General features: G+C 41.4%; 1 protein-coding gene across 1 annotated transcript in view; it reads left to right on the top strand.

Moving 5' to 3' along the window:
* Positions 1 to 16,391, top strand: part of LOC134403979 (chromatin remodeling regulator CECR2) — a 101,753-nt gene extending 85,362 nt beyond the window's left edge. Inside the window, exons 10-20 of the mRNA XM_063134525.1 lie at positions 2,349 to 2,505; positions 4,292 to 4,421; positions 5,642 to 5,679; positions 5,784 to 5,875; positions 6,056 to 6,182; positions 6,790 to 7,208; positions 9,168 to 9,296; positions 9,826 to 10,648; positions 12,463 to 13,873; positions 14,455 to 14,564; positions 15,509 to 16,391. Coding sequence (XP_062990595.1) covers positions 2,349 to 2,505; positions 4,292 to 4,421; positions 5,642 to 5,679; positions 5,784 to 5,875; positions 6,056 to 6,182; positions 6,790 to 7,208; positions 9,168 to 9,296; positions 9,826 to 10,648; positions 12,463 to 13,873; positions 14,455 to 14,564; positions 15,509 to 15,513 — 3,441 coding nt within the window. The 3' untranslated portion in view covers positions 15,514 to 16,391. The remainder of the gene's footprint in view (positions 1 to 2,348; positions 2,506 to 4,291; positions 4,422 to 5,641; positions 5,680 to 5,783; positions 5,876 to 6,055; positions 6,183 to 6,789; positions 7,209 to 9,167; positions 9,297 to 9,825; positions 10,649 to 12,462; positions 13,874 to 14,454; positions 14,565 to 15,508) is intronic.
* The last annotated feature ends 868 nt before the right edge of the window (positions 16,392 to 17,259 follow it).

The following is a 17,259-nucleotide window of genomic DNA, read 5'->3' as shown; positions in this document are numbered from 1 at the left end:
ATAGAACTATTGATAGAAGATGCAAGTATCAGTTATCTAGTGATGGCCAATAGTATAACTGACTTTATTAACAGAAATAGAGCAGTTCGTATATTGAACACTGAAGGTGCCTGTCCTATTATTTGACCAGAATAACAATATAAATAATGGGAAATGCAGATTTATAGCCTTTAAGGTTATGACAAAAAACTCAAATTAAGGGAACTCTGCAGTTTTCTATTGGCTGACATTGCTTTTGTTTTCAACATAGGTTTTAGTCCCTCCTTTTACCCCCTAGTCCTTCACTACTCCGTTCCCATTTCCTATGAATTTGACACACACACACACACGGAACATACATATACTCTTCTTTTGAAAACTAAACAGTCTGCAACAGGAACAAACCTTGTATCCAAATTAGCAAAATTTTCATTATTTATTCTATTTTTCATTGAATAGATGGTTCTTCTGGTTCACAGAATTTGATATTATAATATTATAGATAATGACGGTTTTCTCTCCTTGTCTATAAGAAGAGCTTATAATAGCTTCCCTTATTCAATAAAGGATCCCAGTTCTTCATTGCCTTAAGCTATAGAGAAAAATGTTTTAAAATGATCTTCCAGCAGCATTTCACATCATGAAAACTCTACAAAAATGTAAAAGAGTTTGCAAATGTTGGCACTGAGAAACAAGTAAAAATGTTTTATCACATGTAGTAGAATTGTAGGAAAAGTTTAAAGTTTTGGAATATGGTAATCGATACTGTTTGTGAGATGTTAATGTGTCTTTGTAATTATTTTAAATCATGTCTAAGTTGTACAAAAATCCTTTTTGTCTATCAGCAGTTGCTAGAACAGTTTTTTGCCAGGTATTTGAAGTTCGCATAGAGACCAAGAAAGACCGAATGGCTCAATAAAAATCTTGCTATTTACTGTGTTATCTGTACAGCACCATGTACATTGATGGTGCTATATAAATAAATAAATAATAATAATAATAATAATAATAATAACAACAACAACAACAACAACACTGGTTAAATAGACTGTCTTTCAAACATCAACAGCTAAGGTTGCAATCCTATACTGATTTACCTTGGAGTAAGTCCTATTGGATTTAATGGGACATATTTCTGTGCTGACATACATAGGATTACGCTGCAAATATTGAAGTGTAACTCAAGCTTGGAGACAAGTAATTACATAAGTGGGACCTGCAACAAATTGTAGCAGTGTGAAATGCTCCTATTCAAGTTTACAGTCAGCCGTGCCCTCTTCCAGAGTGCTTCATTCCATTCCCTGTGATTCCCCCACCCTTCAAGAGCCAAGTCAGCATTCTGTGCCCACTGACTATGCTCAGTCCTCATTGGGCAGGGATTTTTTGCATGGTGGCTGGTTTCTCTCCCTTTCTTTGTGTGTGTGTATATATATATAGACAGACTTTGTAGTTTCTCCAAGCCTGCTGATATCTCTCTCTTATCCATGGGTGGTGCCATGTTGGCTGCATAAGGATCCACTCAGAGAATGATTTTGCTATTAGTATGTAGGATTAAGCATGAGCTCCACAGGTCTGGCACCAATCAGGATTTTATGAATTGTGCTGAATGGTGCTGCTCTTTTTTTAATTTTAGATGATTGTTGCATTTGTAATATTTGCATAGATAGTTGCATAAATATTTGAAATATTATTTGTATGTGATATTGTTATACATTTAAAATATTCTGCATTTTAAAGCATGGTTGATAAGCTTGTGTGTGTGTGTGCACACATGTATGTGTGCATGTGCAGCATGTTTGACCCCATGTGCCCAGCCAACACCAACCAGCATTGACGCCCAGCATTGGACAAAAAGCAGGATATAAATAAATATCATAATAACACCAGATGTGGGCCTTGGGCTGAAAAGGTTGTACACCTTGGTGTAATTCTTCCCTGGTTATTCATTTTCCTAAATTTCATCCTGTAGTGAAATAAAACTACAGACATGGAAAATGCTGCTAGTGAAAACAATATTTTCCCTTTAGTTATGTTTTAATTTCACCATATGGAGGTATATTTATAATAGATAATAACCAATAGAAGAATTAAAGGGAGATGCTATTCTATGATGATATTTTTTGGTTAGAGTATAACTTCAAGGAATATAATCATAAGTATAGAGACAGTATCCTGTAGTGACTAAAGTGACAGATTAGGACGGAGGAGGACTGGGTTCAAATTTCCAGGAAGCTCATTCGATGACCTTGGACAAGTCACTATCTCAGAATAACCTACCTCACAGAGATGTTGCATATACAGCCATGAACTCCTTGGAGGAAAGTCCAGATATAAATGGAATAAATAAGTAAATGTGTTTCTTTCTACAGGTGACTCCAATGGTGCTCAGCAGAATGGAGAAGCAGAGGCGACGAGAAGAGGAGGAGGAGCGTCAGATCCTTCTGGCAGTTCAGAAGAAGGAGCAGGAACAAATGCTAAAGGAAGAGAGGAAACGAGAAATGGAGGAGAAAGTCAAGGCAGTGGAAGGCATGTGGATTGCCTTTGTGAAATGGGATGCCCATGTGTGGTGCTTTTTGTTTTTGTTTTTTAATATGGAAGTTTGAACAGTTTTAAGTTTGAACAGTTTTAAAATCTTTGCCTTGGGCGTGGGAGAGGGACTTGCTATCACTGAAACTGAGTGAGGGTAGAGAGGAGAGTTTTAAAAATTGTGTGTTTTTTAAACTCCTATGATTTCTTCTGGATGGGGAACTTGCATGTGATCCATTCTGAAATGTGGAGATGGGGAAAAGAAAGTAGCTAATTGCTCCTGGTCTGTAGTTTATTTGTATACATATTGAAATAATTACAAATGTCTCTTACATACATTATGTCATTCTGTTTGGGTGCTTAATTGCTTTCTCCCATCTCTACATAATAGTTGTATATGGATTCTGTCATTTAGATAATTGTTATTAGGCTCCTCTTTGGAAAACTAGTGTAAAGTCCATGTCACCATGGTCACTAGTATTCCTGCTACTTTCCCACTTTTTGTCCCCCTCAGTCCACTCACCACAGAGGGGTCTTGAATAATGGCTCATGCGTAATGAATCTCCCCTCCCTCACACATCCTGGTTGGCTGCTTCTGTTCCCTTCTCCCTCCCCGCTGGCAGTGATAACTGCATGGTTGCAGTTAGGGCCTGCTATTCCATCAAGTGATTGGCCAAGCAAGGTTGTCTATCATCCTTCTAGCAGAGGGGTGGCTCTGCCTGTTTGGTACAGAGGAAGTGAATTGCTATTAAAGTTCAAGCTTTGAGCTTTTTCACATTTTTACAATTTTCTGCATGTCTACACTGCTTAAGCTTCAGTTTAAAACAAAAATAAGCAAAATTGGTCTGGTAGATCTCTCATAATAAGCCTTACACTACCGTATTCTTACATAAGATACCTCAGATGTCATCACTCCAGGCACTTTGCCAGGACAATCTCTACATCCCACCTGGCCATCATAAAGATATAGTGAGGGATGTGTGTTTAAAATCCCCTTGCTTTATTTTTGTTTTTCATACTCTAGCTCACTGTACACTGTAGCTTTTGTACTCCTAGTGACCACTGCAGTCTCCAGAAAGCACCACACAAAATGACACCTTCACCACTGAGTGGTTGGAATTCACAATACAGTTGGTGCCATCTAGTAGCAAGCCTTCCCATTTACAGAGAACATGATTTCCATTTGCATGCTTACCCAGCTGCATAGAGGCCATTTCCTCAAGATGCTATCCAACATGGCTGTGTTGTGATTGTTGCAACAACCTGAGCAGGGTGATGGCGTGGGTCTTTCCCACCCAACCAGAACTCTACCTTGCAACAAAAGAGAAACATATATCCTGTTGCCACTACCTGGTCAGTAGTGGGTAGTGGGCATAGTAAATTGCTGACCAATGCATGCATGTTGAGTGGATGCTTCTGACATACTCTGCTAAACAAGATTAAGTAGGCAGAGGCAAGTAAAAGCTTTGCTACAAAGGCACAAGATTCCCCCTGAGTTGCTTTACGTAAGAAAAACTATGCAAGATCAAACCAAGGGTCTTTCTAGTCCAGCATTCTGTTCACAAAGGGGCCAACCAGCTGCTCATGGGAAACCCACAAGCAGGACATGAATGTAATTATATCCTCATGTTCCCCAGGAACTCTGCCTCTTTTGAAAATATGACAGCATTCCAGTTATGACACCCATGAGGGCATGTGCCCTCCTGAAACCTGCAATTGAGTTGCCCCTTGGGATTTTGGCAGGAAAACTTCTTAGAAATGTGATTACTTTCTTCCCCATTTGTAGAACGAGCCAAGAGAAGGAAGCTCCGAGAGGAGCGGGCCTGGCTGCTGGCCCAAGGGAAGGAGCTTCCCCCTGAGCTTTCTCACTTGGATCCCAGCTCACCTGCTAGGGACGAAAGGAAGACCAAGGATCTGTAAGTACACTGCACTGAATTGCCTATAAATACAGAAAAAAATCATCCATGTACAATTGGTTGTCCCTGATGTTGTGGGCAGGAAGGAAAGCTTTGGAGGAATGATATATGACAGGAAAATGAGTGGGCTGGGGGTCATGACTTGGAAAGGATTGCACCTGCTGCAGTTGAATATTCAGTGTTAAGAATTCTATACAAGAGCCAGAGTTGGAGGAAGGATGAAACATAAGAGGCTCTGACTGGGTTCAAACGACATAAACCCATCGTGAATGATTTAACCCATTGTGGGTTATCATGTTGTCTAACTGAACTTCTTAACCCACAGTGGCATATTTGCCCAAAATAACCCACTATGATAACCCACAGTCTGCAGTAGGGGTTATTTAACCCACCATGACTTATCATGTCGTCTGTTCGGCACCGTGGGTTAAATCGCTGGCCTAGAGAGATGCATGGCAAGAGCGATTCAGATAGCTGCTGCACAACTCTTTCTAATGGATACAGAAAAAAAAGGCTCCATGACATAATGCTAATATGCTGCATCAATATACGGGTGTGTGTTTTTAAAAAAGGAAACCTTCCTTCAATGACACTTTCCCAATTGCTGAAGTATGCAACTGTGAAGCAGCAAATGGGGAAACAGTGGCTCCCCATAAAAGAGGAAATAAAATAAGTTCCTACATTGTCACAGTACTCAACCATGAAGGAACAAATGGGCAACTACTGGAAGCTGCACATAAAGTTTGGTCCCAATCCTGCGACACTTCAGAGTGATGCACCCTGGATTTTCCCTCCTTTTGGGTGCAAGTGTGTAGGGTTTGGAAGGTAGATCAGGTGCCTCCTGATTAGGGGAGGTGCAGATGAAGTTCGGTCCCAATCCTTCTGACTGCCAAGGGATTACAGAATCCACCCCCTTTTTAGTGCTCCCAGGTTTTCTGCTCCTATGAGTGGTGCACACCATGATTTTGCTCCTCGCAGCTCCCGCTATGATGTTATGAATTGGTGAAACAGAACCGCTGCTCGAGCAGGAGGACTGCAGGGGGACAGAGGATGGGTAGAAGGGTCACATTAGGCACTGTAGTTTAATAAGCTCTGCATAGTAGTTTATTAGTCCAGGCATGCGGTGGGGCACCGTGGACTATTTCCAAAATAAGCTACTACATAACTTAAGGACTTCTGAACGCAGCCTTTGTATTCATTTGTGCATTTCCCCTTTACAGCTTTGAACTGGATGATGAATTCACTGCCATGTACAAAGGTCAGTCCACACTCCAGGTCTTAGCTTTGCAAGTTCATTTGTTTTTGAAATATTGGCATCCCATTGTTATGTGTAACAGTTTACTATCTTTTTACTGCTGACAGTTCTAGATGTGGTGAAAGCTCACAAGGATTCCTGGCCATTTCTGGAGCCAGTTGATGAATCCTATGCCCCCAATTACTACCAGATTATTAAGGTAAGCAACATGATATATTGCCTGTAGTCTTGCTTTGCATTCAGTTCACTGGGTTATAGATGGTGATGTGGAATCTACCTCACTGATCAGAGGGAATGAGAGTGCTTCTGTGTAAGGATTTAATGTAACTTTCAAGGCCTGTTACATAGCTTGAAACAAATTTCCATGGTAAATTTTCAGGCTCCCATGGATATCTCCAGCATGGAGAAGAAGCTAAATGGAGGCCAATACTATACCAAGGAGGAATTTGTGGGTGACATGAAGACCATGTTCAGGAACTGCCTTAAATACAATGGAGAAAATAGTGGTAAGAGTTTGAGAACAGGAGTTCTATCTGTAAATAGTTGTGGGGGAAACTCAAATATTTTCCAGCCTCTTGCAGCTGGGTTGGACCTGAAATGAAAGGAGAGTAGAAGCCAATACCTCTTCATTCAAACACTTTCCTAGATTGGGTGTACTCTAGGCCAGTTTATTTAGGGGCAAGCTGAAAGACTGAGCATGGTCTCTTCTTGGCAACTCTGGCTCTATTAGCTTGCTCCAAACCCTGCCAATATATTGACAGAGCTTAAAGCATATGAACAACATTGATAATATTGTAAGTTGGAGTTATAGTACTTCCTTCACTGAATGTACATCAGTTATTTACACACAACAGAAGCTTCTGTGGTATTAGGGTTTGAACCCATATGGGTAATTTAAAATAAGGAATGCAACTGAAGTGATGTGCCAAAATCCATAGGAATTATAGCCGCTTGTTTTCCAGTTCTTTTACTTGTATTTTTCTTCTTGCTTAAAACAAACTTGGAAAAACACATACAGAGAGAAGCCTAGATCATAAAGGTAGAGCAGAAATGTAACTATTCAGAAAAGCCCTTTACCTATGAAACTCAGTTTCTCTTATTTGTTTAACACAGAATACACTAAAATGGCTTATAACTTAGAGAGATGTTTCCACCGGGCAATGATGAAGCACTTCCCTGGAGAAGATGGAGACACAGATGATGAGTTCTGGATCAGAGAGGATGGGAAGCGGGAAAAAAGAAATCGGCGGACTATACGTTCTAATGCAGGAAATGTTTGGACCCGATCCAAAGACTCTGAAGGACCTGGCAGAAAGCAACCACATGTGCAAAATGGAGGAAAACTTCCACCTCACAAGGCAAAACATCGAGTTCCCACTTCTTCCTCATCTTCTTTCTCCTTCTCTGTAGAGGATCCAAGTAGCAGCTCAATTCAGCCCCCTGGAGAGGTGGCCTCTTCCAATGGGCGAGGCTTTCTGCACTCACACCACTACAGTGGAGTGCCCAACCGTGTATCTCATCCTGGGCAGATGGTAAGTCGCAATCCAGTGAACCAACAGAAAAAAAACATCCTTTGGTAGAGATTGTAGGAGAATTGCCAACAGATAGGAGAAAGTAATGTTAGGCATTCAAGTTCATTCACTCCTTCCTTATTAATGGTTTTTTTTTCTGTAATGCAGTCTTCTTCACTTCCTTTACCCATTCCTTTCTCCTTGGGGCAGTCTACACTGGACTTGAAAGAACCCATTTTTTTTAGTGGGTGGCAGACGTTGTCAGGAAAGTATAAGAACTGAAAGAATTGTTTTCAATGTAAACCCATTTTAACTTTTAAAGCTACAAAAATACCTTCTGAATACAAACTGATAGAATTAGGGTTTGAAGATGACTTATCTAGCCTCTGGTCACAAGCTACATTATACTCCTTGTCAGAGAGTTGGTGTATTACAAAAGTTTGGCAACAAAACATTTTGCTCCAAATGGTTCAATGAATAAGGGAACTGCATACTCCCTCACTCATCCCCAATAACTGCCTCGGTCACTGGCCAGTATGATTTGGGGAGAAAATTCTTACCCAGTCTCAATTGTGGTGATCAGTCATACCTTCAAATGTGGTGATCAGTCACACTCCCTTAGCATGAGCAACATAACTCAGTCTTCCGAAGGAAAAGTTGATTTGGCTCAAGTCCACACCACCCAAAACTCTGCTATAGTTGTGATCATCCTTGATAACATTAAGAAAAAGGGAAGGAAAACTGAAGATCATAGGGAAGGGGGAACCCTTTCAAACTCCACTGGGCATCATCTGAGGTACAAGAAAGAATAATCTTAAAATAGGATTCATACAATTACAAACCTCTATAGCAACCATAGTAGGATTCTAATTTTGAATAACTGTTCTAGAGAGACAATCTCTGAACTTCACAGCCTTCATAATTCCATTTTACACATGAGTTTGATTTCCCAGTCTTGTAGCAAAGCTGCCCCAGACCACATCTACTGTTCAGCACAGTAGCAGGGAGAAATTGGATTTAAAATCCTGGAAGAAAAGAGGGAAAGAAGCAGACAAAATATAACTCTTAATAGAATTGTCTACATTTGTGTATATGGTGATTAGAATTCTGTGTGCTAACTTTTTGTGTATGAAGTGATGCATCTATTGAGAATCAGAGCTAGTAAAATGATTTATCGATCAGATTTAACTTCCAGGAGAACAAACGAGGATAGGCAGGAAGTGGAAACTGATGCTTTGCCAGGCACAGGCATATTTGGTTCTGCTGATGGGCAGTTCATCAGTTCTCTTGTGGATTGATCCTTAGCACCCTTGACTAGGGATAAGCATTGGAGTGGTAAAAAAAAAAGTTTTGTTTAACCAAGTGGTCAAATAATGGCCAAGTATTTATAATGCATTAATTTTATGAGAATAAGAAAGAAGATAATCATCAACCAGTTATTAGTTATACTAATTATAACAAAAAAACTGTTGTGAAACAATGACTAACTTTTTAAAAATGTTTAATTTATTACACTTTTATCCCACTCTTAATAGTCCCCCATTCCACAATTTTCTCCTCACAACAGCTCTGTCAGATAAGTTACACTGAATGTGTGCCTGGCTTAGTGTCACTTAATGGGGTTCCTGGCTGAGTGAGGACTTGAACCTGTGTCTCCCTGGTCCTATTCTGACACTCCATCCATTACTTAACTGCCTTTGCCACTGATGATTGCATGTGTTTCTCTTTGGAGATGCCTCCAGAAATGGGAGAACTTTTGCTATGCTCCTAGATTCACCCCTGACTAGTGCAGTGGTATGGGACAACAGTTTAAGAGAATGAAGAAGGGATGAACAGAGCGGCCGATAGGTTCAATGAATAGGTTTCATGTTTCAGTTTGAAGTTAAAGGTAGTTCCCTTATCTGAAATGACTGAAGACTGTGACTGAAGAAGCTCCACCTCTGACCAAACCTCATAGGTGACTTTTGTTTCCCTTTTCAGAGGCCAGAAATGCCAGGAACTTTTAGCTCTCTACATGGGGCCGATCCAGCAAAACCATATGGATCACCACGGGTACCAGAACCACACCCTGGTGAGCCAGGTCAGCAGCAACAGCACTTTGCCATGCAGGTAAAACACATAGTAGAAAATGAGCTTCCATCTGCATGTGTAATGAATTACATTTAAGTCTGTGATAAGGACACCTAAATCCTGTGCTTGCAAATGAATAATTACCTATGGTTTTATTACAGTTGCTGTTTCATCAGAGTTTTGTGAATTTGGACAAGGAATAAGACAATAAATGGTTTTGTGGCAGGTGGGGGATAGTCATACAGTTAAGTAACACACATAACAAAGTCTAAGGGTCAGGAAGATTTGCAGTGCATAGAGCAGGGAAGTCAAACATTTCTTGGCCTGGGGGCTGTAGTCCTTTCTAGGGAACCATTTAGGAGCTGTATGGGCTTCGATGGAAGGCTTTTTCCAAGCTTAATTGCAGCGCAGGAAATATTTGGGGGACACACACACACCACATGGGTATGGGAGGGTTAACCCTTCCTTCCTCTGCTACAACTGCCCCCAACACACAATTTGCCCCTTGTGCTTTGCTCTAATTTTTAAAAATTGAATCCAGCTCATTTCGTTTGGTTTCCTTCCTCAGCCTTCAGTTGGATTAAATGATCCCAGAGGACATCGCCTTCCTGCTCCAGAGAAGCAGGTGTGTGCAGGACCAATGCATGTCTCCACAATAGGACCTCAGCCTGGGTCCCTGCAGCTTGGTCGGATGAGTGGCCCTCCCTCAGATGCCAGTATGTATTCCCCTGCACAATTCCAGCAAGGATTCCTTTCTCCAAGACACAATGGACCCCCTATGAGACAACCAGAGACCTCAGAGCTTCCCCTCGGCCACATGTACAGACCCTATAAGTACCTAAACCGTGCACATCCTGCTGTGTGGAATGGAAGCCATGATGCTGCGAATCAGATTGCCCTGGGAGTAGACAAGAAACCTCCAATGGGCCCATGCCCCCCTATGCCACCGCATGCTTTGAGCCACATGATGGAACCTCGGGTGCTGAGACCACCTTTGCCACCCAGTCAGTGGACTGAGCAATCCAATTTCCTACCTCATGGAGCTCCACCCTCAGGATATATTCGACAACCAGGCAAAGGCCCTGGTCAGAGAATGCAGCAGCAGCTACCAGCCTCATTATTTGGGCCTCCTCCTCAAATGCAGAGAGTAGCCCAGGGTGGGGATTCCATGATGGACAGTCCAGAGATGATTGCCATGCAGCAGCTGTCCTCCCGGGTATGCCCACCTGGTGTGCCTTATCACCCACGACAGCCTCCTCCCCCACACTTACCTGGACCATTCCCACAACTGGCCCACGTGGCATCTACGAACATTCAGCCTCCAAAACCAGTTTTAGGGAATGGGAACTCTCAGGACACCAGTCAGACAATTGAGCTGGAGAACAACCGAGGTAATTGCATATCACTGCTTTGCTAAGGCAAAACCTGGCTACTGAATCAGTTGAGCAAGTAATTTAGGTCCATTTATTTTGTGTGGTACTTTGCTCGCTCTTACAATAAATAACACCAAGTTAGAGACGGCTATGCTCACTGCTGAACGGGGTTTCTTTGGGGCTTGTCTGTTTTGATGCTTTGCCATGCATAAATCTTAATTTAATATTTAATATAAATGTCATACTCATCCTTCCTAAGGCATGAGGCAAGGTGAAGTGACTATATCAAGTAGCAAGTTGCAGATTTTATAGAGTATTATTAAGAGCAGCAGAATAAGGGGCAGGCTTATACGACACAAATATACAAGAAAATTCTCCCATTCAAATTAATGGTAGTGCACAAGAGCATTTTGATGTGTGGAGTTCGGATGTATGGAGTATGTGTACAGAGATGTACACATTTTCTAGCTCCATTTTCATTTTGAAGTAAATCTGGCAAATTTTCTTCAGTCTGTTCCTGTTATATTTCTGTTCTATTTATAACATCTGTGAGAATAAGTGGTGATGGAGTTTCACTTCGACTTCATGCAAACATAACATTAACTGGGATCCAGAGGGTGGGAGCAGGCTGTGAGATTCCACACTCCCTCCTAATACTCATGAGATAGGTGATCCATTCCATTCCATCAGATTAGATTGTTTCTCCTACCTGAACAGGTGTATCTGTGGCTCACTTGACCGAGAGAGAAAACTGCAGCCATGCAGATAGATAGCACTCTGTAACAGATTTATAAATCACAGCTGAGTGTTTTGGGCTTCAAGAATTATTACAATTTTATGTATTATGATCCCTGAACATCACTCAAGCTAGACAATACAAAGTGGTACCATAAAATACATATTTATTGCTCAAGCTGTATTAGAGAATAGCAAAACTTTGCAGGGATAAAACAAATAAGTCACATTACTACATACAATATAGTGAATAGCACAACAGAAATGATGGCTAGCATATTTTAAATAAAATTTAATTTCTTACTTCTCTCAACCAACAAAGCAGGAATCACTGAGTTCTTATTGTTACCTATCCGGCAGGCATGTATGGTAATCTTGTTTTTAAGGATCTCTCTGCTCAACCTTGTTAAGATCTCATTATTTATAACTTTCTCCCTAACATTACCTCTAGTTCTTCATCTTAAAGAAACATCTGTGCAACTGGACTTAAACAGGAGCTTCCAGTCATAACTCCTGCACCTTATCTTAAGTGAGCTTCTCCCTAACGCAGCCAGGCTTACAGCTAACTTCAGAAACGCCCTCAAGAAGGTCCCCTTATGAGTTTAGCAGCTTTCCCCTTCCAAGAGCTAATAACCCACCTGTAGCAAGCTCCCTCACCCCAGTTCCATGAACATATTTTTGCACTTAAAGCTAGCTCATAGCATACATAGAACTAATCTTTCTGTATTTACAATTAGCACACAGATTATAATGTATAGCACTCACATAAAATACAATAAATTATTGTCAACAATTTATTGTATTTTATGTTGCATTCATATTTTGTAACACTTGCAGGCTCTCACACACATGCACATGCCAATTAAATTGCTCCAACTCCACTTCAGCATTGCATATGAGCATAGCTAACCCTAGTTGAAATGAACATGTTCCCACACTACCATCTCAGAAAACCTGGGTAATATTATTTCCATATTAAGCTTTAGAGTTGCTCTGTTAACTGCTTGGGATGCTATCACTTTTTGTTGCCAAAGAGATCTGATTTACTATGTACTAAGGAAAAGCCCTCTGATTTGTCCTTGTTTCCCTTTGTGCAGCAGAGCCTCCATCAGGAATGGAACAAAAAACCCAGTGCATTGGCCTCCCAGAAGGGACATACCCCAAGCTGCTACCTCATTCCAAGCCCCCCCTGCAAATGGATTGCTCAAGGCAGAACTTGACACAAGAAGGAGAGGAAGATGATCCTGGAAATAAAAATGATCCAAAAGCAACACAGAGCAAGAGCACATGGCCAGTGGAGAGTAACTATAGAAGTCCAGTGGCCCAGGGGTGTGTGAGGGACATTGTAACAGCAGCAGAGAGAAGATCTGTGGCTGAAAATGGTGCTGTAGGTGAAGGGCCATCCAGTGGAACAGAAGGAAAAGCAGTGGCTGCTAATATAATGGAGAAGCCCCGCTGTACTGGGGGGAAAAATCTATTGGAAACAACTGTGCCTTGCATGGGACAGAGCACCAGTTCTTCTGCTGGTGTGGATGGCAGTCCAGTGGGAGGCACCTCTGGCCAGTTTGCCCCTCTCTACATGACCAACTTGGAATATCCAAATTCAGCCACACGATACCACATTAATCCAGGATTACAGGGATTCAGTCCTATGATGGGTGGGAAGCCCCCTCCAGTGTCCCACTCTCAGCATTTTTCTGCTCGGGGCTTTCAGCCCAATAACCCCCATGGTGTTTTCCCTCGCTACCGTCCCCACCAGGGAGTGCCATATCCTTACCAGCCTCAGCCTGCCCCTTCTTATCACCACTACCAGCAGCCTCCTTACTATACTTGTCCACAGGGTTATTCAGACTGGCAGAGGCCTTTCCCTCCCCAGTCCAGTCCCACCGGGCATCCACCTGCCCAGTCACCTCTGACCAGGCCTCCTTTCTCAGACAGAGGGACCATGGGCAGTGGCATACAGGGCTGTGAGGTGCTTAGCGCTGCTCTGGCTTCTCCAAACCGAATGGACATGGCAAGCACCAAAGAGGTTCCAAGCAGTGGGCAAGACCTACCACCGGAGGCTGAGAAACCAGATGAGTCCCAAGAAAGACCTGAGAGTCCCAAAGAGTTTCTTGATTTGGACAACCATAATGCAGCCACCAAGAGGCAGAGATCAGTTGCAGCAGGAGAGTATCTGTATGGCTCTCCCCCACCACCCATGAGTTCTTCTGGGCTTGGATTTAGCCCATCTGCTTTCCCTCCACATGGTGTCATGCTGCAGGCAGGGTCACCTTATGCATCACGACATCCAGCCAGTCACTTCCAGCCCAGGGCTTATGGGTCACCAGTGAATGCTCACTTGTCGCATCATCCAGCCAGTAATCAAGCCAACGGGCTTGCTCATGAGGGACCTCTCTACCGCTGCCAAGAAGAGAATGTGGGACACTTTCAGGCCTTAATGATGGAACAGACAGGACGTGGAGGTGGAATGGGGGGAATATCCCCGGATATGTATAGAACAGCAGGGTAAGACTGTTCTCCATGGGTCGGGGAGGTTGGGGAAAGAAGGGGGAAAGTGGTGAATGGTGGTTGCTTTCCTAAAGTTAAGAGTCCAAAGAGCTGCAAGCAATGATAAACAGCACAGCCTATTATCATTTGTGAGAGAGCTTCACATGTGACTTTTCAAGGACAGAGGTGACAGTTCTGATCATTTATGTGCTATATTGTATAATCATGATCTCTTCATTTGGTGAATTCATCAATAGAGTTTTCCAAGATTTTTTTAGATGGGAAATTATTCAGCTGTTCCATACTGATTGGAGAAATAGTTCAGGAATTAAGGTTGATGTTTGCTTACAATGCTAACTCTGTTTCTTATCAGAGTTAGGCTTCTCTTTCCTATCCTCCATCTGTATTCAGTCCAAAAGAAATAACACAACACAACATGGATATGAACAATACAGAAAATAAACAATGACCAAACATGAAAATTGGGCCTCTTCACCAAATGATTTTCTCAGTTCAGAAACATATGTCTTTAGGTAAAGTGTGCAAATGAAAGTGCATGTGGTTGCTAAAGTTTCCTCCTCCATTGTGTGTGATTCCAGAATGCACATGCACCAGCCACAGGCCCCATTCCCAAAGGTGCCTACAGCAACACCAGCCCGGGAAGAGCTGCCACCACAGAAACCACCAGCATTGCCTCTGGATCAAGTAAGTGCCAATAAAGAACAGAATTTAGGAGACAGTGTTTGCTTATCAACAGGTATCAAAGGTGTAAGAGATTTAGTAGTTGATGCAGGGAGAGAGGGAATAGAGCCAATGGCAAACCACTCTTTTGCTCATCATTGTTTGTGCCTGGGGACACTTTCAGATTCCATGCATTTTTGCTTAGCCTGAGATTTTTGGCTGGGAAACAAGACAATATGCTAGGCTAATTTCATGTCATCATCATCATCATCATCTCATTGACATAGCAATACCTAATGACAAAAATGTTGTAGAAAAGGAAGAGGAGAAGAAAGAAAAATATACACCATTGGCCATGGAATTTAAAGAACTATGGCAACAGGAAAAGGTCACAATTATTCCATTAGTCACATCAGTCAGCAGCATCACATCAAAAAGCTATACAGAAAACCTTCAGAAACTGGACCTACCAAAATACATCCACATCAACATCCAGAAAGCAATCATACTTAAAACATGCCCATTTGTCAGGAAATTCCTGAATCAGTAAAAGACAGCATGACCTGGCAAAGCCCATCATGTCCATCTAGAAAAACTACCATGAGCGAGAAAAGAGACAAAATAATATTTTTTAAAAATTCATAGCATTGATATAGCATTTTAGATTGTTCAAAACTCTTCTCAGTAATCCAAAAAACAAGCTGCTGTTGCTATTACATGCCCCTGCATTGCTATTTAAAAAACAAAACACAGACATCTTGAATGCATTCAGTCATTTATTGCATTGGACAATATAGCATTAGATTTATTTATTTGTTACATTTCTATACTGCCCAATAGTTGAAGCTCTCTGGACGGTTCACAAAAATTAAAAACATTTAACCAAAATTGATCGTTGGCTTTCAATTAAAAAAAAAAGTTGTATTGAAACAGGTAATGATCACCTTTTTGTTAATTCTTTTCTAGAGCTAGTCTAAGATTATAGAAGGATTCGAAGAAGATGAGAGCCACATGTGACTGGATAAGGACAAAGGGAAACATGCTGTCTATCCTCATCTTCTTTCCCAGCTGCATTTGGCTTCCAAGGTCTGGTGGATTACAGTGCCTTGGTGGCTTTCTGTTAACAAGGAATTGTCCTGAATCTGAGCCAACCCTAGGGCTGTCACAATGACACAGAAGGAGTGTCTCAAACTTGTGACTTGTTTCTGACCAGAGACTTTGGTTTCATTCAGGGTTTAAAGGGGCTCTGTTTGAGGGACTTGAAAGTTTCATGAACTGCTAAAACTCAGGTATATTTTTCAGGGTGAAAGATAGGAGACTATGGGAAATACTTGTATTAATATGTGTGTTTGGAACGGAATCCAGTTTACATTTTTTTTAACCTGTTGCCTTTTTTTAAAAAAAAATATTTCTGTTGCTGAATGTATTGTACATTATTAGGCTGGGAATGGTAGGCCCAAAATGTTGTGGGCACAGCACTGGGATGATCATAAACTGTTTACAATCATGTCACGCTGAAATCCTTCAAGGGAGAGTGGATGCGGGGAATAGTGAAACTTTTTGAGATTTCTTTTTGAATCAACATCAACTGTAAGTGGTCTGGAACTGAGTCACAGGGATTTTTTTTGCAGAAATCACAGTGTTCCCCTCTCCTAACCATGGATTGCATGCACTGCCAGTTCCTGCCTCTAACAAGGAACAAGGAAAACAGAAACTGAAACTTCCAGGAAATTCAAAATTTTGTGTGGGATTGTAGCAGCCTTTTCTTAACCATTTCCTGACAGGGAATCACTAGTATGTCAGTAAGCATCAAAAGCTTAGTCCCTAATAAGCTGGGATAGAAAAGATTCTTACAGAGGTACTGATATAACATTAGGATAAGACAAAGAGGATATGAATATTGAACTATTTGGTCTCAGTATAATTTGGCTTATGCTCCCATGAGAACAATGCAAAAAAAGAGCTTCTCCCCTTAAATTTTAGCCATCTGGTATAGTAAAATGCAGAAATTCTTTCTAGGGAAAGGATAAACTTTAATCCTACATGCAAGCATTTAAGCATATAAGCTAAGAGAGATGAAAAAGAAATCACCTTGTATTAGAATAGCCCATTTTACGACCGGTAATGTCATGGGACTTGTAACAAGCTCAAACCTCTGCCTCCCCCAGCATTAATTTTTATTTGTTTCTATTTCTCCTTCATCTCTTCCAATCCATTGCCTAATGACTTTACAAACCATGCAAGAGAAATTGCCATTCTTTGTACAGGTGCATAGCCATTTTAGTCTTTGAAAGAAAAATACAACTAATGTTGTGGCACTTTACAGGCTAACTGGTTGTGATGGGAAGAATCTTGAAAGCAACAAGCTAACTTCATCAGAACCATGAAGCCATTTTTGCCTGTGAAAGCTCATGCCACAATGTGTTTGTTAGGATGGACTTAAAATCACCTACATGGGCATGGCATATTGGAGTAGTCTCTGTAAACATGTGGTTGCTTTGGGCACTGCAATAGGGTCTTGGTTTTATTTCTTTTAAAACTTGATGGAAAGCTTTTGCTATTTTCCAGTTTCTGCTGTTATGCGTTTGACATTAGTGGTTGAATAGTAAGTATGTGTGTCTTTTGTATGGCTACGATAGATGAGTGGCACAGCTGCAGATTGTCTGATAATGGGCTTCAAAGCTTGTGCTTATTGTAATGAAGGGATCATCTCTAGCAATAAC

This window comes from Elgaria multicarinata, chromosome 9 (genome assembly GCF_023053635.1).
Source record: "Elgaria multicarinata webbii isolate HBS135686 ecotype San Diego chromosome 9, rElgMul1.1.pri, whole genome shotgun sequence".
NCBI classification, from domain to species: domain Eukaryota; kingdom Metazoa; phylum Chordata; class Lepidosauria; order Squamata; family Anguidae; genus Elgaria; species Elgaria multicarinata.
This window is presented reverse-complemented; position numbering and strand designations above follow the sequence as displayed.